Consider the following 22,214-nt stretch of genomic DNA (forward strand, 5'->3'; position numbering starts at 1 on the left):
AATATAAGTTATGTAAATATTTAATGTCTGCACACACACACACACACACACACACACACACACACACACACGCACACACACACACACACACACACACACACACACACACACACACACACACACACACACGTGTCCAGCAGTTCCACTTTGTTGAGTCAATACAGGTCACGTGTCATTGTATGCTAATGAATGAAAAAAATACAATCATAGAATACAAGGCATCACAACTATTCCCTCGTGCTTCTTTATTGTCACTGATTGTGCACTATCCCTCTTAGAATCATTAATTTTCTTGTAAGTCAATGAGGATTAAAGTTAGTCAGTAATGCCAGACATTTAAGTTTCATTATTGTAAGCAAATGCATAATGAGGGACCACTTGTTGGAGATGGAAGATGATGGTATGTACTGTTTCTACCTCTTTCTCACTCTCTCACACATGCAGTCATATGCTCTTTTTTTTCTTCATTTCCTTTTTTTTAAATTTGATGCTCAATAAACAGCAAAGTCACATTTAACACGTGTAAAAATAGTAATCATTTGCTTTTTTTCACAGCAGCTTAATATTTTTCCCTGGCATTACCTGCACATTAACACCCAGCTGGAGAATGCTTATTTGCCAATCAGGATGAAGATGTAAATCACCCATTCTTTAAGGCAGGTTTACACATGAAGGCAGCAGTGTGAGTCTAGGTGACCATCCTCACATGGCCACATACACACATTGGACAAATTGCCCTGCATCTAGTTGTGCAGCTGCTTATTCACCAATGTAACATGCCTATAAGTGCAAATCCACTACAAAAACGCCAGTGCATCTGCACACATGCAGACATGTTACAGGCACAGCAGATTATATGACTACCAGATAATTTAGATCAATGCTCTTCATCATCCATGCCTAAAATAGCATATCAAGGGGCGGCAGAGACAGGTGGTATAAAATCATTCTACTACATCCAGCTCATGCCACAACAAGATGGAAACATACAGCAGAACAATGTTAGGGCACATTTTAAGGCAACACTAAGCTGCAGCATGGAAGTTGTATCATAGGATGTAGGGTGTGTTTCATTACCTTTTGGAATTATCACTGGTCTACTCGTTCAGAATTATCCATGTGCCGTAACAGGAATCTCTTTTAAAAGTGAAGCTACCCTGTGTTGGGTGGATTCACTCAAAGCTCAGAGTTGTACAAAAGCCCTCTGTGCAATTGCTTTAAGCCAGTGATTAATTCAAATCTTGCTGCCCTTAAAACTCAGCTTTATAGATAATGCTGCACTTCAGCAAATATTTCCAGAGAAGCATAATCACACAGACCCCAGTAGTACAAAACATACTGTTGAAAGCTTTGCATGCAGATTACTATGAAATAATTTGGCTTGGCTGAGAGTAATATAAAACTGCATATTTCCCAGTTATGTCAGAATGCAAATGTCGAAGGTCAAGAACAGCAGTTAAACACATTAATTCCATGTTATCTATCTCTCTGTGCTTTGTAAAACTGGCTTATAAGTACAGCAGCATGCCAGAAAAACATGAAATATTCAACACTTTGATTACAGTTTGAAACACATACTGACAAGTAATTAAGAGGAAGAGCATAAATAACTCTTTGCTTTAATTTAAAATTTCTGAATGACTGGTGAACACTTGTACTTTTAACTCTATTTCTTTTCCCTAAGATCACATGAGTATCTGCTCATTTCTGAAATGTAATGTCTTTCGTCTCTTGTCTGTTGTTTTTTTTTTTTACTTAGATGGACACTGCTCTCCAGGCTGGGATGGTTTAATATGCTGGCCAAGAGGTTCTCCAGGAGAAGTGATATCTGTTCCATGCCCTACTTATATTTATGACTTCAATCATGAAGGTATTGGCATTTCATTTACTGATAGTACTGAGGTGAATGCAGAACATGAAGAAAAATGGAAATGTTCTGGTTCAAGAACTGCAGTGTTCATTAATGTGAAAACAATGATGAATGAAACTAAACTTGGATACAGAAACAAGGAGTACAGTTAAACTTTCCAATGTACTACAATGTAATCAGAAGGACTGGTAGCTAGTACTTCATTACAGTTGTATATTTCCAAAAGGAATAAATGCATTTCAGTGACACTGGGAGCTGATAAATCACTTGGTGCATGGGTAAAATATCAGTTCTGTCTAAACAAGTCTCATCATAACATTTCATCAGTTGATAAGGTACTTTCTGACATTGGATGATAATCCAGGCTGTAAATCAGCAAGTACTGAATCAAAGTGCCACTATTACATTGGCATGATTGGATTAGATGGGATACAAATGAATAAATAATTGATTACAATTACCTCAGTTCCATGATGACTGAGTACATACAACACCAATAATATTTAGCAGTTTATGTACTAAAGGTATTGTGAATAGTAACATTACATATAGCCATGCATTGTGACATTGCCCATATAATCATATAACCAGAACGATGTCTATAGATGTCTGAAAATGTATACCTAAGGAGACAGCTTTACCTCTCTGTGAAATACATTTCAATCCATTTTGGAGATAAAATTGAGCTTATAAGCCACATTAACACACCAATTAGTATAGTTATCAAAACCTTAAAAAGTCTTCATTTTCCATAGCAAAATGCCCACAGGGAAAAAACAAGTTTCTAGTTGTATGTGGCTGACATAATGTAAGATTACAACTTGCAGCCTGCATGTTTAAATGGCTCTGATTATATTATATTTCATTCATCTGTTAAGCTTTAAGAGTCTCCAAGAGCACTTGTACAATGATTTGTGAGAGTGTCACTATAACCATGGACATACTTATGTGCAGTACTTATGTAAACCATCTTCACTGACTCAGATAAGTGCAAATACATGAAAGAAGAGCACTGCTCACATTGTACAATAGCATTATTTAAAAAAAAATGTAACAGCATATATTTTTAAAATAATGCCATTGAAAAATACCAACACATCATGGTAGGATTGTAGGTAATTCATAGTTTTACCCAATATACACTGGGTGAGAATTGTTTATTCATTTTGTCTGCTGCCTGAGATTAAACAATGCTTACATGACTGACTCTTCATCAGCTTAAAACCACTCATAATATTCTATATAACCATATCAAATGTCCTACTTTTTGTAATCTGCTACACAGATACTCTCCAGCCAAACAAATTCAATCACACATATCAAAATGGAATACTAAATCTAAAAGTCAGGTTGGTAACTATCTCTACTCCTTCCATGTGGCCACACTGTGGAATTCAGTTTTTTTCAGAACTAACAACCCCAAAGAATCTTTCTTTCAACAAAACCAAAAACATTCCTATCTTGTGGATATACTCCTGTGAAACTTTGAAGGGTGTATCATAAGGGTCTATATTATATCATCGAATGCTTAAAAAAGCGAACGCTGATTGATCGACCTAATTTAAGCAAAAGCTTACAATCTCGAACTGTCAGATCAGCAATTTTTTTCCCAAGGAAAAAAAATCGCTGATCCAGAAAACACATACACACAGCACAAGCACACCAAACAAACAGAAATCCACACAAATACACCTAAAATCTGATACCTAACCCTACACTAAACTATGCACACACCACTAACTACCCACTTACCTTAACCCAAACCCTAACCCTAAGGTCCGTCACTATCGCACACTCACCTCACTCGCTCCCTAACCCTAACTCACTTAAATCCGCCCTAACCCTCATGTCCACTCAATCGCACACACCTAACCCGAGCCCTAACCCTAACTCACCTAAATCACCCTAACACTCACATCCACACAATCGCACACTTACCTGAATCCGACCGGTAACTTTCCACCATAACACTGAAAATACCGAAGCAACAGAAACGGACAACCAAATTCTTTCCCTAGGAAAAAATTTGAGTTTATGCTGCTTCGATATTTTGCAGTTTCACAAAAATAGGTTTGATCAATCAGCGTTCGCTTTTTTAAGCGTTTGCGGATATAATATAGACCCTATCATAACCCTTTCTTTCTTACTTTGTGGGAAACATTTATCCATCTCTGATATTATTCAGAACTCTTTCTCTACCATTCTCTCCATCTTCTTCTTCTTTATCCTGTCACTTAAAGCAAAAGTAAAAAAAGGGATTTGGATGTACATGACTAAAGTTCCTCTTTCCAAGTCCCATTTAATCATGCGTTTGTCAGTGTTACAGCTAATTGCTTTACTGATAGGTTTATTATAGTACTTTCTAATCTCACTGTATTCTACAGCATCTGTATCATATGTTTGTCAGTGCTAGTGCTTTTTGTCTTAAAATATACGTTTGATAAATTACTTTAAAACCTCTGTTTGTATCCTGGAGATTTTTTCCTAGGGACTCTGCTGAAAAGGGAAAATCAGTCCATTTTTACTATCTCAGTTAACAAATGTTAGTAGTTCGTAAACAATCAAGCTGCTAATTGCATACTCCTTATCACAGTGTTCTGCTATTATTATTATTATTCTGTCATGCTATTATCCAGGCAAAAACACAAATGTAATATGTTTTAGAATTTTAGAATGGTTTATACATAGTACACACATGCGTGCGCGCACAAACACACACACACACACACACACACACACACACACACTTTCATATGCATGCACACATTTTTTTGTCCCATGTACACTACTGCTTCTGAATTTGTAGTACAAAAGCTACATAAATGCATTGACACTTGTCAGCTGTAGAAACATATCTGCTTCTCAATATGAGAATGTAACTTGACAGGCCTCCATGAGTTGTGACATTCCTCTTATAAGTAGTTTAAATCCAATTCAAATTATCACCGAACCACAAACTATGTAATAAGCATAACAAAGTTTGGGACACATCTCAATTCTGTTGAGTTTGGAACATGTCACAGTTGTGTTGAGTTTGGGACATTTCTCAGTTGTGTTGAGTTTGGTACATGTCTCAGTTGTGTTGAGTTTGGGACATTTCTCAGTTGTGTTGCCTACTCCTACATATGGTCCTAGTAGCATATGTCAATAGTGCTGTCTCACTGTGTGCAGCACAGTGCATACTGTATCACCCTTGCCAAGAGTGCTTTTTATACTAGTTAAACTTTGGTTGCATAGTGTTGTACCATTGTGCAGCTACAAAAAGTGTCTAACCTCCCTGCCTGTACTCCCTTATATGTGCAGCATTACTAAAATCTGCACAGTGCCTACAACTCCATCATCCCTCATGTGCTCTATGCAGCATTTAGGTAGAATTAACAATGCTTATTGCAAATTTGTGTGTGTGTTTCATTCAATGGTGGGATTATACAACACCTGAGCTAACAGATGAGCAATGTTTGTGAATTATTCATCCACTGGCTTAATATCTAAATCAGGACCTGCACTGTGAGTTATTTATACTGCAGATAGCAAATCTGAGTTCAGTCACCTGGTACATTACAGATGTAGTTGTGACAGCATGCATCATTGATGCTTGTTCTTAATTCTCCTAGCTTCCACTTGGGATTCTTTACAGTAGGTCAGTACAATGAACATTAAATGATGACTAGGTATTTTGCAAAATGAAGTAATCATTTAAGTAAGAAGGAGTATGCATAGGCCTTCTGAGCATGAAGCTGGCCTGAAAGGTGGCATGTTATTGTAACTATTACTTTTTGGTCATTTTCAAAACTAAAGTGACTTTTCATAAGTATTTCTTCCCCACTATCATCAGTGCCATGCCAGGAATAAAAAAAAAAAAAAGGGAGAGAGACAGTATGTAGTGCCTAGTGGTATTACCATGTCCATTTGTCTGATTTCATTTATCTGATAGTGATCTGAGACAAGTAATGAGTGCTGGTTGCGTTTCTTCTCATTTCACAAAGTAATTTGTACTTTATGAAAAAGTTGGTATCTTGTTTTTAAAGTTATGTTTATGCAGCAGAATGATTGTTAGAGCTCCAGTGTTGTTGTCACTAGAAGTCCTACATGCCAAATCTGCTGTCTAATTGCTTTTTCCAGTAAATTCTGGATTTTTGCATGAATCATTCTACTAGCCATTGTGTAGCAGTCACCACTAGTTTTCACATACTGTTTGGATTGGTGGCCGTTAAAATGCCACCCATTCCCAGTCCTTACCCCCCCCCCCCGGTGTCAGGATCATTAATGAATATGTTACCAGCTCTTTATTTGTTTAATATGCTTGCTACCTATTGCTGGTCTTTCTGCATTGACTTTGTGCCTTTATTGTATTTGACTACCTTACTTTCCTTAGCTCTGTCTTCAGTTTCTGCGTTATTAGTCTATGTCAGATTTCTTACCTGCTTTGCTAACCAGACTCCTAGTTCTTTTTGCCTCCAATTTGTTTTTAGTAGTGTTGCTCATCCCATATATTTCATTTTTCTCCATAGTCTAACAAAATGAATCTTTTTCCTTGTACTTCCACACACATGTCGTAGGTCAGGCGCTCTCTCCTGTGGGGAATATGACCTGCCACTATATCTGTCTTTTGTAACTCTTCTTCTTTTCTGAGTATTTCTGTATAGTTTTCTGTCTACCTTTCTCATTTCCTCTTTTGTTTTTGTCTTGTTGATGTCTTTCCATATCTCAGTTTCTTTTAAAATAACAGGGCATCTGGCGTAATCTCTCAGCTTATCTACATTTATAACTGGTTCATCCTGTGCTTTCTTCCTTTCATTGCAATTAGTGCATGCCTTTATTATTTGTATCTTTCTTTGTGTATTAATATCTGTGGGAATTTATAGATCTTAGCTAGTTCCTTCTACCTAATATAATACTGTGTGTGCTCATGTTTTTTTTTTTCTGCCTGTATTTACTATATATTTCATGTTCAGCATATTCTTGGGGTTCAAAACAGTTCATTTGGTTGCTTATTTTAACACCAAGAACCATAAGTGTGATCTTTGGAATGGGAAGGCTGCTATTTTGTAACAATTATAGAGAACAATTTTTTTTTTTATTTTGAACTCAGTATATTATCAACAGATATGGGGTTTAGCTATGAGGGCTAAGTGGCACCATCCTATGCTTTTTTGGTTTTCAGATGGTGAGAGTTAAATGCCATATCTTCTGTATTTTTATATGAGAATGTTGTCTTGCAGAAATGATTTGTTGATATGTTTTTCAGAAGGAAGGGATCCCAAGAAGCGGCTATTAACATTTATAGAACAACTTTAGTCCACTGACTGATTTTTAGTATAGGTGACATAGGTATACAAGTGAACTTTTTAGATGTAACTTTGACAACTGAGTTTAACAACATATATTTTAAGAGTAATGTCTTCAGAAAGGATACACGGTTATGAGTACTTCAGAATTTCTGACCCATATTTCATGAAGCATAACGTAGATAGAGGTCAGATGAGACAAGCTTCTAGACTATGCTCAAGAAATGTAGACCTTCACAAGAAATTCAGGCTATTATTCTGATGTTTTGAAATAGAGGTTACAATAAACATGATTAGGCACTGCAGCTATAGAAATGCACAAAAAAGAGGCATTTTCCAAAAAAAGAGAGGCATTTTCTACCCATCTTAAGAAAAGGCATTTCCAACAATATTACAATTTACAAAACATTTACAAAAAAACGTCTGTAGGTTACTACAGATCGTTTTGTTTGAAAATGATGATTGATATCCCGATGATTAGATATACCATGGTAGACAACTTGAAAATTCTATTGGGCAATAAGGAGCTGATCAGTTATTAGAAGAAATCAACCAACATTTGTTTATGGAAAGGGTGGTTTACAACCATTGTTACAAATGGATAATAGCAAAAATACTATCTATACATAAACCTACAGAACATATTCATGTGGGAGGTGTAGATACTTACATGAAGGACCATACTTAACTCTAGAATATGTTTTTATTTTTTTATTTTAAACAAAAATAGCTTTATTAAATTATCACTTATGATGTAGGCAATCATACATTTATATAAATGAAAACAAACGATGTTGAGATATTTTCAGATGTAAAGATTATACATCACTTTTATAATCTATCCAGTCATTGCCAGTCAAACATTGCAAAGCCCATTCAATTCCTGCATTTCCTTAAGTCTCTTTCCTCTTCCTATTTTTTCTATGTAATTTGTTCTTACCCTTTACTAAAGATCCCACTTCCTGTTGTTTTATGTCTGTTACTATATACACTACTTCTTGTGCAGTTGGTTTAGACTTTGATTTCTATTTTCTAGTAATTGCTTTTTGGCAGCCACTATAATTAGACTCAGTGAGGCCTTACTGTGTCCTGGCTATTCCAATTCTGTATCACAGCTCAAAAGTCATTTCCTTAGTTATACCAATTTGCTCATGCAGTATTTCTGATAGAGTAGTCTGCAGGGAATTTTTAAAGTCTGCCAACTCCTTACACTCCTATAAAATATGTTCCCAGTTACCTCTTTCTTCCACATCACACCTCCAACATTTGCTATCTACCAGAGGTATAAAAATATCTATGTAAAGTAAATTCTTGGCCTCTTCCCATTCTATTAACTTTCCCTCTCTAGTTATTTGCTCCCAGTACCTTGGTTCCTTTGCCACTTTTCTCCAATAAATTCCAGTCACCTTTGCCTATTGCCTGTATTCCTAATTGCAATCATCCCTATTGGCAGAATCTCCTTTCTCTATTCCTGTGTTGTCTTAGTTCTTAGAATCCTTTCTGCTACTTTATGAATATAATATTTTATAGTTATTGTTGTTCTCCTTAAGGACCTGCATCAAAATCCCAGCCTCTCCTTGTTTCTTGAGCTTCCTCCCATTTCATCATCATCCCTTTCTGCTTTGAATTAGGAACCTTAACTGTGTAGCTCTGAAATACACCTTCAAATCAGGTAATCTCAAACCTTGTTCTGTTGGAAGAATCAGCTTATCCCACTTCACTCTTGCTACCTTCCCCTCCCAGTGAAAATCATTCAGCTCATTATTAACTGTTTTCCACAACTTCTCAACTGGTTGATAAAAATGTCCCTGATCTGTGTATAAAACTAAAGGGACTAAAATATTTTAAATGCATTTATCTTGCTAGCCATATAAATAAAATGGAGTTTCTAATTTCTCAGTTTTTGTATTAGCTTTTGTTTTATCTCTTCCAACATATCCTTAGTTGCCACAACAGAATCCTTTTTTAATTCATACTCCTAAATACTTCATGTTATCATGTCCCCATAAATATGGATATTGCTGAACCAATGCATATGTGCGTACACAGTTTACAGCTATTGCCTTTGTTTTAGCTTCATTAATTTTGTATCCTGAAAAGACTTGAAACTGTCTCAAAATGTTCCAGAACACCGAAATGTCCTTTTCTGGTTTTATCAGGTATGAAGTAATATCATCTGCAAATAAAGCTAGCTTTTCTTGACTATCATACAATTATTTCCTTGAATTTCTGAGTCCATTATTTTCTGTGGGTTCCTATTATAACCTCGAACTTGTAAAAGTTCGAATGTCACATAGCTGACACCATATGATCGAACTTTTACAAGTTTGAAGGTTGGTGTAGAATGGGAAGATTTCCCTTTTCTGTACTGAAGTGTGATCTCGGAGTTGGTATATTTAAGAAGCGGGGGTGTGGGGGGGAGTGCAGGGGCTTGCCCCCCTGCTCAAAGTATTTAGGTAAGTTTTTCTTTTTTTTTCTTTTTTATTATATATTTGAGGTTTCAAACTTCGCTCATATGGTGTCGATCATATGAGGTTCGAAGTTTTGAAACTTTGAATATATAATACAGACCCTTTTCTTTGCCACTGGTTCTGAATATAACACAAATAACAAGGGAGAAAGAGGACACCCTTGCCTGGTTCTTCTTCACAGACACATATTATCATAGGGGAACCCATCTGCATTAGTTTTTGCCTCTGATCCCTCATATATCCTCCTAATCAACCTTATAATTTTATCAGAGAATGCAAATGCTTCCATTGCCCTGCTCTTAAAATCCCAGCTTACTCTGTTAAATGCTTTCTCTGCATCAAGACCCACCAGCAGCAGTGGTATTTTCTTACATTCTACTACCCCCTGGATCATCATTGTTCTGTTAATGTTGTCATATGTTTGCCGCCCCTCCACAAACCACGATGATCCATATCTGAAGATTTTGGCCTCACATTTGCCATTCTTTTAGTCATTATAGACATAAACACTCTATAATCATGATTTAGAATTGGAATGGGCCTATATGAAGATGGATCTGATAGGTCTTTATACCCTCATTAAGTATTACAAACACAACTGCTTTCTACCAGGATGTTGTTGCTTGTCTGCTTTTAAAATACTGTTAAATAAAACTTTCCAGACAGTTATCAGTTTTTTCTCTACTAGCTTCCAAACTTCCAAAGGAATACCATCTCTTCTTGTCGACTTTCCTGTAGATCGATTATATATCACCATTTTTATTTCATCTCCTCGTATCCTAAATGTTAGTAAGTCAGACTCATCTACCTCTAACCTTGGTATACTTAATTCTTTCATAAACATTTACTTTTCTTGATTTCCATATTTCTGTGCTTTATACAGATTTTTATAAAATTTCTAAAATATTTCTAGTATCTCTACAGGATATCTTCTTATCTTATTCACTCCAATAGAGCTCAGGAAGTTTGCACTGCAACTTCCAATGGGCGGAGCTTAAATCTTTTCACAGAAGCAAATCATGTACTCACATTTCAAACAAATGTTTATATCTCCAGAACCATAAAGGTTATAAAAGAAGTATAAATGGTAAACTCTTCAGTGCAAACTATTTTCATACTGGCAGCATTTTTAGGCTCTTGGTCTTAAACTGAATTTTATAACTCACAGTAAACGCAGTAACTATTACATTTGTAATATTTTGTAAACAATTTACAGTATCTCAGCAACCACTCAGGTTCCACACATGCCACCAGCAGCATTTTATTTATCTGACTGAGAGCTTTCATATGAGGCTAAGTAGTTCTGTCTGTCTTACTTGGTTGTTGACGTATTTAGATAAATATGAAAATTATGTCTATATAAATTAATATCATTAAAAATAACAGTTAATATCTATTTACCTACACTAGACAGAGGTCAAATATTAAAGCAGTTGATTTTGCCATTGTGTAAGCTTTAAGATGAAATCTTTTAAAACGTTGTACATAGCATGGTTTTGGAATTATTGATGCAAATATGAATGAGCAATATTTAATGCCTAGAGGCATCAGTAGGAGTTAACTGCAGATGCACATGGAAGCATCACTCGGATGCAATGAATTATCTTCCTTGTTAAAGGTTTCCTTAACTTGGTGCTCTGGAGTAAAAAAAAGAAACACCTGCTTAACAGCAGCCATCTTTCTACACTCATACATACTATTGTGGTAATCTCTTATTTTCTGTTTAATGTTCTGCAATTGCTCCTATGTTTGTTCTGTGAGGTTCCTCCTATTCTGCAATACTTTAACCTTTGTTCGTCCCTCTAAATAATTATTAATACCTCTTAATCATATCTCCCTTCCTTTTATTTCTACCCTATTTTTAAACTTCACTTTATTTTTACCTCACTCTCTAGCTATATTTTCAGAAGAAATTTCTATCTTCCCTAATAACTCCCAAACAGTTTCTGCTGCCCATTCCTTAAACTCCTCTCTTTTCAAGAGATAAGTGGGGAAGTGCCAGTGTCTCATTTTTATTTCATTACCCTGCATTTTTATTTTAGTAGTTATTGGTGCTTGATCTGAAATACTTACTGGATGCGTATCAAAACTTTCAATTAAATGCACATCCATCCTCATCCCCTTTTCCCATTTTGCACATGGGGTCAGGGTGTCACTTCCACATTGACAATCATCTTGAGCCAAGGTTTACACTGCAGGTGGCTAGCCCTGTCATGGTATTTCATTCGCACCACTCACTCATGCACACACTTTCACCTACAACCAATTTAAAGTGTCCAATCCACCTACTACATCTCTTTGGAATGTGGAAGGAAATCAGAGCACCTACAGGAAACCCACATGACCACAGTGAGGACATGCAGACTCAGCACAGAAGGTATTCCAGCTGAGAATCAAACTGGAGAACCTCTTGCTGTGAGGTGACAATGCTAACCACTGTACCACCACTGCTACCCATGTTCCTGTCAAAAATCAGTTCTGTCTAGCCTAGCACAGTTTTTGTATCTTGGAGAATAATACATAAATTCACTCTGAACTCCTGCTACTAAATTCACACCTTAAATGTTTTCCAATATCTACCCTCTTTTGTTATATTTTTCCTTCTGGGCTCCCCAGATACATTCTGACTGCTGCAAATCAAATTTCTGTCCCCACCTATAAGTAATATTACCTGATGAAAGCTGATTATTTCTCCCAGAATTTTCTTAAGCTCCATTATAGCAATTTTAGGTGGAATATAAATGCTTGCCAGTGTAATCCTCCTCCCTTGCCAGTAGCACCTTAGTACTACAAATGTACCATTATTATCTTGTTTATCCTTTCCTATCACTATTTGATTTCCTCCTGTGATTAATATAAGAACTCCCCTTATCCTTTGTTCTAGATAGTCTGCTGAATAACCATCCTGAAAACCTTTTTTTTATTAAATTTACATGCTCAGCTCTTTCTAAATGTATCTCCTGTAGCATAACTAGTTGCACTGTGCATTTTAGTATAGTTCACTACTCTTTCTTTTTTGTATATATTTGTGAGACCATTTACATTTAAAGATAATATAGAATGTGTTTTCATTATGTGAAAAAGTTATTATTCCCACCTGCTGTGTGTAACAGCTAAATATCTAGTTTAAGCTTTTGTGTTGCATCTTCTTCTTTCGGCTTTTCTGGGTTAGGGGGTCACCACAGTAGATCACCTGTCTGCTCATGACTGGCAGTGGAGTTTTACAATGTTGCCAGCCCAGTGCCCAACCTTCCACAGAAGGCACACACATGCACGCACACACGCCTAGGGCCAATTTAGGGTATCCAATCCACCTACAGCATGTCTTTGGGATGTGGGAGGAAACCAGAGCACCCGGAGGAAACCCACTCGACCACAGGGAGGACATGAAGACTCCACACAGAAGACACCTCAGCCAAGGACTGAATCAGCGAACCTCTTGCTGTGAGGTGGCAACGCTAACCGCTGCATCACTGTGGCCACCCTAGCTTTTGTATTGCATGCATGCACTAATATATGGCAGGTTGATCTTTTATATAGTTATTTCTTGTCATATCCATTTCAACTTAAGTCACATCTCACAAACATTTTGGTTTTAGTGAAAGGCCTCAAATAAAATCCCCAGAACACCCTTAAAACCTATTAACTTAATACTAACACACAAAACTGTGTATATCTTCAAATACTGAAGTCTAATTCTCCAAATAGGAACAATTGTCCTAGACTGAAATCCACACTAACAGACTTGGGTTAACCTGTAGGGAAGTTTATTTGTGCTAAGATGCCTGTGCTTCCACTGAGTGCTATCTGTTTTTGTTTTATCTTTATTCCTTTCCCAGACTGGGAAAACACATGAATGCTATCAGAAAAACGTATCTCCTAGCCATTGAAAGAAAGACATATTCTGTTTGTATTGCCCCTTATCAGATTGTCTACATCAGGGGTGTCCAACCTTTTCAGTTGCAAGGGCCGCATTGAGTCAACAGAAATGGTCTGGGGGCAAGTGAGGAGCAAAAAAAAAAAAAAAGGTCTCTCACAAACTGAAGAGCAAAAAAAAAAAAAAAACAAACCAAACCAAAACTGAAGAGCTTGCAGACTAATACAAAGTCGACCCATTTGCACAATAAATAAATTAATAAATTTAATAAATTACTTCAGTAATTGCAACAGGCAACTGTGAAATTCAGGAATGCTTCAAACACTTCAAGCACGAATGCATTGAGATTAAAACAGACTAGCTTACACAGTCAGTTAACAGACAGACATGCAGACAGATACCTACTGGAAAAGGCCACAATCAATATAACATATTGACCTCTGTTTTATATTAGTTTGATGGACGTTCACTAGACTACAGATTTAAACACCCCTTTCTTTTGAGTCATTTTGCCTAGTATAGACAGCACTGAGGAATAACCAATGGAACAGTATAACAAACTGAAATATTGTAATGAATTATTCAGACTGTATAATTACCAAGTAATTTTACAAATGAGTCAGCATAGTTCAATTAGGGTTACCACCTGTCCCACTAGGACAGTCCCTCTTGGGCAGTTGTGTCCTGACAAAAATTAAAAATGGCAAATGTCCTGAGATTTTAGGACAAAATTCTTTCCTATATTTTATGTAATAGTTGCATAAAACAGTTATTCTGCATCTAAAATACCTAATGTTATAAGAAATAGAATAAGCAACTAAAATGCTACAAGAATAAGCTTTTATTTTAGGCAAAAAAGTTAAGTTTTATCCTTTGTACTGCTCACGGGTATGTGTCGCCCTGTAAAATCTGATGTTTGTACCAAAAATGTCCCACTTTGGCCATCTGAAAAGGTGGCAACCCTAAGTTCAATATATTACAGTTCACAAAACTGGTTTGTTGAATATGTTAGTAGAGGCCATCAAATAAAAATGACTGAATGACATTAAGCCAGAGATGTAGCTGTTAAGAAAAGGAATAATCTATCAAGCAAAAAACTTTCTGCTCCTCAAGTTCACAAAGCAGAGCATAACAACTACTTCCTTCACACAAAGCTCACAGGGCAATTCAATAAAATAATCAGATGTGCTGTGCATTTACAATGGCCTGTGTTAAACAACCAACTTAAGTACAAGCATGAACCAAAATAATTTTCATTTAAAAGTGAACAAAACTATGCAGCAAATCAAGCACTGCAAAACATCCAGGACTGGTTTATTAAAAGTCTTCTGTAGATGCAGACATTTTATTCCGCTCATGAGTTAATGCATGCGCTTTGAAAAATACATATACAGGTTTTTTAGAAGTAAACATTACCTGACAGCAGCAGTACATCAGAGCTATGGGCAAAAGCAACGGAGAAAGCAAGATCTCCGTTGCTTTTTTTTTTACTGTTTTTGCTATGTTAAATGGGTTTAATATGGAGATGTCCGTTGCTTATTTAGATCTTGCTTTCTCCGTTGCTTTGTTAAATGGGTTTAGCATGGCGCGCTTAAAAAAATAGCAAACGGAGATCTCCGTTGCTTTTTTTAAAGCTGTCTCGCTATGTTAAACCCATTTAGCGAGACGACAGTGTTTAAGTAGAGTTTATACTAATGGAAAAAGTCCGGGAACCGGACCTTTTCCATTAGTATAACTCGGCTGGCCAATCAGCTCATGGTATAATAGTCATTCCCTTATACAAAAGTAAAAAAAAAAAAATCACAATTTTTCTTGAATCATGCTGTTTTGACTAGACTTTGTTTGTCTTTTCTTTCACTGCATTGCCTAAATTTCTTAAAGTTGAACAAAGAGAAAGAAAGAAGAAGTTAGAAAAAACAGGGGCACCTTACTTTAGTATTCCTATTGCAGTCAAAAAATAACTGAGAATTGTTTACTTTAAAGCATACACATTATGTCATGCATTATAAAAATTCTACTGTTAAGAAACAATTTTTGTTTTACTTAAGTTAACTTTTTCCTTCATCTTCCCCTGTCCTACGTGTTTTAAACTTTAGTGACATGAAGTAAGGCATATGCTTTGGAGTCTCCTACAAATTTTACAAAGTCAAAAAAGTCCAATGTTTCCAGGTTTTGCTGTTCTGTCTTGTTTCACAAATATAATTAATGCTTTGCAATCCCACATTTATTTGTCAATTTCTGACTTGCTGGTTTTCTTCCTGCTGATCTCCATCTCCCAAATCCAGTCTCTGCTTCATTTCCAATGTACTCCTGGTTCTTCTAGTCAACTCTTTGTGCTTTTTTCTGTCTCTCAAGCATTTTGCTTTGAAACACTGGAAAATGTTTTACTGGCACAGACTCTCTATGGGCCATCTTATCAGAAGAAGAAAAAGGAGAAGAATCTCATTCTGTTTCATTGCTCTCTTTTTCTTAGACAAACTTTTATATCCATGTTCTGCTTCAAGAAATGATTTGTTTTTCCCTCCAGAAAAGAATATTCTGCAAATAGCTGGATAAGTAGGTTGAAACTTATGCCTGCTTCTCAACATTCCCTGATTAGTGGAATAAATGTACTCATCTTCTGCCTGGTGTACAGTAAGTAATAATTTTCTAAAAATAATAGTATCTCTCACCTTTAGTATTTTGTCCTTCTGACACAGTTTTGTCAGAATTAACTCTTTCTGCTAATAGGATTGCATATTTACTGTAAAATGTCTAGGTTGCTTGTTCCTGGCCAGGTTTGTAGCATACACACACTATGCCCTTTCAATTAGCAACTGCTGTGTGGAAAACTAGTTCAATTGTTTATTTGTGCTTTCATAAAATGAATACAGTCTGTTCCTTCCAGCTACTCTGGTACAGCAGAAATTTTCAGGTTTTCCCTACATGCTCAGTCCTCTAATTCTACTATTTTTTCAACATCTCTTCTTGAGCAGTTTCATATTCAGCCAGCCTTTTCTTCATTTCTACCTCTGATATTTGGAGTTTTCCACTCTATCTGAATATCTGTTTAAAGCTTCTTCCATTTTTCCAGCCTTTTGTTATTTGAGTTGATACTCATTTTAATCAGCTGTGAGTACATTTGATGCTTTTATTTCCTCTAGGTTACTGGAAGTCATGTCTTGCACAAAAGCTGGAGTTTGCACTGATTCTTGCTGAAAAGCTGCAGAATTCTTCCAAGTAGGTTCTCCTCACTTTTTGTTCAACCTATGATAGAGAAGACAGTATCTAGGCTTCAGTCCAAAGAAATTTTTGGTTTATTCCCATTCCATTACCTTTCTCTCTCTAATCATTTGCTCCCAATACTTTGGTTCATTTCCCAGTTTTCTCCAGTAAATTCCAGCCCCCTCTTAACTCTAGAACATATTGACAAAGCCATAGAAGCTCACACTCATTATGAGTGCAATTTGGCAGGGGTAGTCTACATAAGTATATGTTCACACTACCGTGCTTTTCATATTTGTGTGAGGATATTAGATAAAGTTATCTGTGCTAGCATGAATGTCTGACATTTTGTAAATAATTATAAATTACCCTGTGTTATATATGCCAGCATGATTAGTTATAGTTTTGTAAATAAGTTTGTCTTTTGATTATCACTCTGATTTATGCCAGATATTTGAAGGGTGCTTCAACAAAGTATTAGTTGTTTAAGGGTGTGCACACTTATGCAACCAGCTTATTGTAAGTTTTTTATTTTTTTATATGTTTCCCCCTAACAGATTTGTTTGTTTTTCAACTGAATTGTACAGGTTATAGGTCACATTAAAGGTGGGACATTTTGAAATGATTTATTGTGGTATCATTTTTTTGTATCACAAAAACTTGGCATTTTAACAGGGGTGTGTACACTTTTTATATCCACTATACATCTAACCTCAGGTGGTGGATATTGTAGCATACCTGTTTAAAAGGATATTGAACTTCTTCAGATCTTTTCTAGAAACATATGTTCAGTGAGGATTAAGGCTGTATGATCTTATAATCTTATTAATTAGTTGGCTGTTGATAACTAGAAAACCATCTCTATCTATGAATTGCAAAATACAAAAGGAAAGAGTCTGTTGGCAAGCTATACTGATGAATATCTCAGGCCGTCTAGTACATTTCAAGTGGAAATGGATGGCAATGTTTTTATATTTATGGGAGAAATTAACTGCTCTATCATTTAAGTGCTAAAAAATTATTAAAAATGTCTTGTTTTCTATCACTTTGCTTTGGATACAAATAGATTCTTACTGTGCTGCTGTTCTGCATTTTTTACATCACTGTTCCTAAATGAATTTGAAGAATTTGCATTTAGTTTTTGATTTTACATAAGACTGTAGAATTTATCTTCACTTGGAACTTGCAGAATTTGCATTTAGTTTTTGATTTTACACACGACTGCAGAATTTATCTTCACTTCATATATAAACTGAATGAACACTAGATTTTGGAGGAAATGTTTGCGCAAACATTCCATTCAAAAGGAAACTAACATGTGGGGCAAAAAAATAAAAAAAATATTTTAGTGGAAAGTAAAACTCATAAAATAAAGAATGCTCTTTTAAAAGGTGTTAAACATGGTATTGAAAAAGAAATCCTTATACTTACGACAGAATGTTTTACCTCTTTATTGATGCGGAGACTAGAGGAATGCTTTGTATAATAATAATAATGTATTTAAAAAAAATAATCAAAGAAATGAATGTAATGAAGCAGCCAATCTTTCTGAGTACTTTTCTTTTAATGTATTTTATTTTGCAATCATTATCTGTATTTATTTATTGTCTTCTCTGGTTAGTTTGTAATTTTGCAACAAATGATGAAACCAAAAATTGTTAAAAGACACTATATAGCTGGCATATATGACAGGTACTAACACTGCACTAGATGGACTCAAATAACTCCCCTTTCCCAGTAGAAACACTAGTTATATCACTCTCTGTAATTCATCTGTTATGTAGGGTTTCACCAAGTGTCACCCATTTGCTAGCTTTTCTGTTAATATTTTGAGTGCACTGTAGCAAGTTCTTTACTGAGGCTAGGGAAGCAATATTTGCAGCCATGTTTTTCTAAGATGTGTAGGGTATGACGTATGAAGTTCAATAATACATAGATTTCTTCATTTGTTTGAATTCCATGTATTGAGAACTTATTTATTTTAGAAAGCCATCAGTCATTTTTCTTGTACAGAGATGGTGCTAACTGGTATGGCAGTTTCCAGCTCTAACCTGGTCTTTTCATTGTGAGTCTGAATCTTATTTCAGTCTAACTTAAAATTATGTGTTCTTTTTTATATACATGTATTTATTTTACCTTGGTTTCCATCTTCAGCAGTACACCTTTCCATGACTCTTTATCTGTTATTCCAGTCACCACTAACAACAATTACATGCTTCTGTTTTCTCCTGTCTTGGTGGAACTCAGAAAGCACAAGTGACAAGTGGAGGGCACCAGGATATTTATCCTGTTTTATCTATGTTCCCCAGGGAGCATCAACACTGACCGTGCATTATGTTTTTGGCTGTCTAAATGTTTTACTATGAGCTGCCAAATAAGGATTGTAATACTGGCTTTTATACACAGGTATTCACAGTTATATCACTGTTGAATGCACTTCATCTAAGTACATATAAATAAGTGAAATCACATTTGTCAGATGACAGTAGTGAATGCACTTCAGCTGACTAAATATAACTAAGTGAAATCACGTTTGTCAGATCACAGTTAAATGAAATGAGGTTTCAGTAAATTTATTAAACTTAAGCAGCATGCAGATGAAGGATCAAACAATAACTCTGGTCATCTATGAAGTGTTTTAAACATTTGACATTATTTTTGCTGGACATATCTTTGTGTACCTCTATATTTTGGGACTTTGTTCATGTACCTCAAAAAGCTACATAGGGTATCATGGTGGAGTAGGGACCTTACCTGTTCTGATGCTGATCATTTTCATTATTTTGATGACCTTACTACTAACACTTATTCAAGAAGTTGGGACTTTGGTGAATTTTGAATTCCATCCGATATGATTTTAACCAACAATAGTCAAGCAAAAGGGCTTCAGGCAGATGTGCTTGAGACACATGAAGTAGTTCCTCATTCCCCAAGCACAGGGGTATCCGACCTTTTGGGTTTGTGTGCCACAAATCATTATATGTCGTATAATGGTAATATGGCCTACTGAACTGTATCATATAAGAGAGTAAGCAAGGTTTAGGAGGCCATGCTCCCATTATACAACAAATATCTATTTTGGATGGCTACCAGTCAATATTTGTAGGACTTAAATTGTAGTCCTCATAATACTGAGGTTGAAATTGCTATTTTTAACCAAAATATGTACTAAGTCCAAAACTGCAGTATCTTGGAGTTGTGTATAAATTCCAAATACAGTGATTTCAGGATTAATAAAAATAAATAGCAGGTTTGCCTCTCCCCTGGAAAAATCATTTTGTGAAAGAATTTGTGAGTTTCAAATGTAGAAACTTTCAGTCTTGCAGTTTCTGGAGTCACTATTATGTAATGCACAGTTATAACAGTGAGACACTTAATATACTAACCATAGAGTAAAAGTAGTGTACTACCACAGTCTAGTTTAACTCCTTTGATGGACATGCCTCCAAAGATTGTTTGTAATCAAGTAGAAATAGCGGTCATGGTCATAGTAACGTAATTTAACTTACTGCTCTCAGCTAAATAAACTTCAGTCCTTTTTCCTATAGACCCCCACTAAAAAAGAAAATAGTTGCATTTCCCTGCATACCTCTGATACTTGATTGCGATGTTGTGAAATAAATTACAGCCACAGTAATATAGTCTCTCTTGTTTCAATCAAAAGCAGATTTGCCCTCTCATGCCAGAGTAGTGGCTATGTAAGTGTGCTCCAATGTCAACAAGAGTCAGGCACTCATCCACAGTCTCTATACCTACCAATAAACCTTAGATGTTTGACTGAAATAAAAATGTCAGTATTGGCCACAGTTATATATTTTAACTTGTTTCACTCAAACCCACACTTGACCTACCAAGTCAGATAATGCAAGTATAGCCACAGCAATGCATTTAAACTTGTTATTGTCAGACCCATACACTGCTCTACCAACAAGCATCATTAAGGATTGCTGTAACAGTAAACAGTACAAAGCAAATAAATAAACTGTTTGCATCAATAATCCCTCCCACTATTTACACTGCCACTATTTACACTGCCACATACTGTCCTCTTCCATTGTTTATCTTTTGTACTTTCAATGTCAATTTAATCTTTTTCTGCATTGGCAGCCACAGCTGAAGGGCTAGAATGCAGTTTCTGTTCTCCTTCGCCCATTCTAGAATACACAACCCCTTTCCACTTCAATTTCTACTTAGAAAACTTTTAGTATCAATAGTCCTCATTCTGTTCTTGCCAGTACTCTTAATGTACAAAACAAATGCAAGTTCCTAAATAATAAAACAGGCTCCAGTTTAGATGCATCAATAGATATTGTCCTAAGCATTTCAAAAATGACTCCAAATCTTCTAAAAATTAAATATCTGCTAGAATTCAAAACAATGTATATGCTCCTTGTGATGGATGATTATCTTCTGGAAAAACAAATTCTTCATTCCCCACTAAACCCTTGGAAAGCATCAGACAAATGCCAGAAAAAAAAATATTAATATGCTAAAGTTCCAGGGCAATGCAAGCCAACTCTTAAAAAAATCCATTACATATCCCCAATGTCATTTTATGAATTACTGATGTCACCACAACTTCAACAGCCAGCAAAAATGTTTCATAACAATCAGCTATATGCAAGGCACTACTGTAATTTAAAAAGAGTTTCAATGACATACCATGGGTGAGATAAAAATGATCACTAGAGTCCACAAGTTGGACACTCCAGGTGTAGCATGATGTATTATATTCATTTTCCATTAGAAGTGGCTCTGTAACTTCTAAACATTGTAAAGAAGAACAGGCTTTACCTATAATCCAAATTAGTAATTTAAATTAACCCTAACATGCTCTTCATCCTAAATGTGCACTTTTCCTTAAAAATAAAACTTTCCATAACACTATCACTACACAAGACAGCTTGAACACAAATCACACACACAAAACACTAAATTTATCCCATTACCTCACCCTTACTTTAATCCTAACCTCCACACACTCACATGTACATTAATTGAATCCTTTACCTGACCTTAGCTCTAACCCTAAAACATGCTCACTTACACATGCATTAAATCTATCCCATTACTCTAACCCTAACACATGCACTCATTCATACACTGAATCTATCGCTTGCCTAACCCCTACTCAAATCCTAACACACACAAACACACACACACACACACACACACACACACACACACACACACACACACACACACACACACACACACACACACAAACTGTCAGCCTTGACAAAATCTCACTTATCTTTGTCAACCAAACTGGCAGTGGATCAGACAATTGCACAAATGTCAACACAGTTCACATTGTCATCCAAATAAGTGAAGTGTAACCATTTCTATAGGTGCTGTGCCAATCAGAATACCTTATAGGCAGTTTGCAGTGACAATGTGGCTTGCTGCAACAGACCCTGGGAATTACAGATCCATAAGTCTGATCAGCCTCATCTGTAAGGCCATAGAAAGTATCATTATGGACCTCATAAATAAAGACATAG

The 22,214-nt window shown here is 35.8% G+C and overlaps 1 protein-coding gene across 1 annotated transcript in view; it reads left to right on the plus strand.

The window, feature by feature from the left end:
- The first annotated feature begins 366 nt into the window (after positions 1-366).
- PTH2R (parathyroid hormone 2 receptor) overlaps positions 367-22,214 on the plus strand; it is a 1,294,618-nt gene continuing 1,272,770 nt past the window's right edge. The window contains exons 1-2 of the mRNA XM_044075404.1: positions 367-400; positions 1,760-1,870. Coding sequence (XP_043931339.1) covers positions 367-400; positions 1,760-1,870 — 145 coding nt within the window. The remainder of the gene's footprint in view (positions 401-1,759; positions 1,871-22,214) is intronic.

The sequence above is a fragment of the Protopterus annectens genome, chromosome 6.part1, assembly GCF_019279795.1.
Source record: "Protopterus annectens isolate FY-2018-M chromosome 6.part1, PAN1.0, whole genome shotgun sequence".
Taxonomy (NCBI): domain Eukaryota; kingdom Metazoa; phylum Chordata; order Ceratodontiformes; family Protopteridae; genus Protopterus; species Protopterus annectens.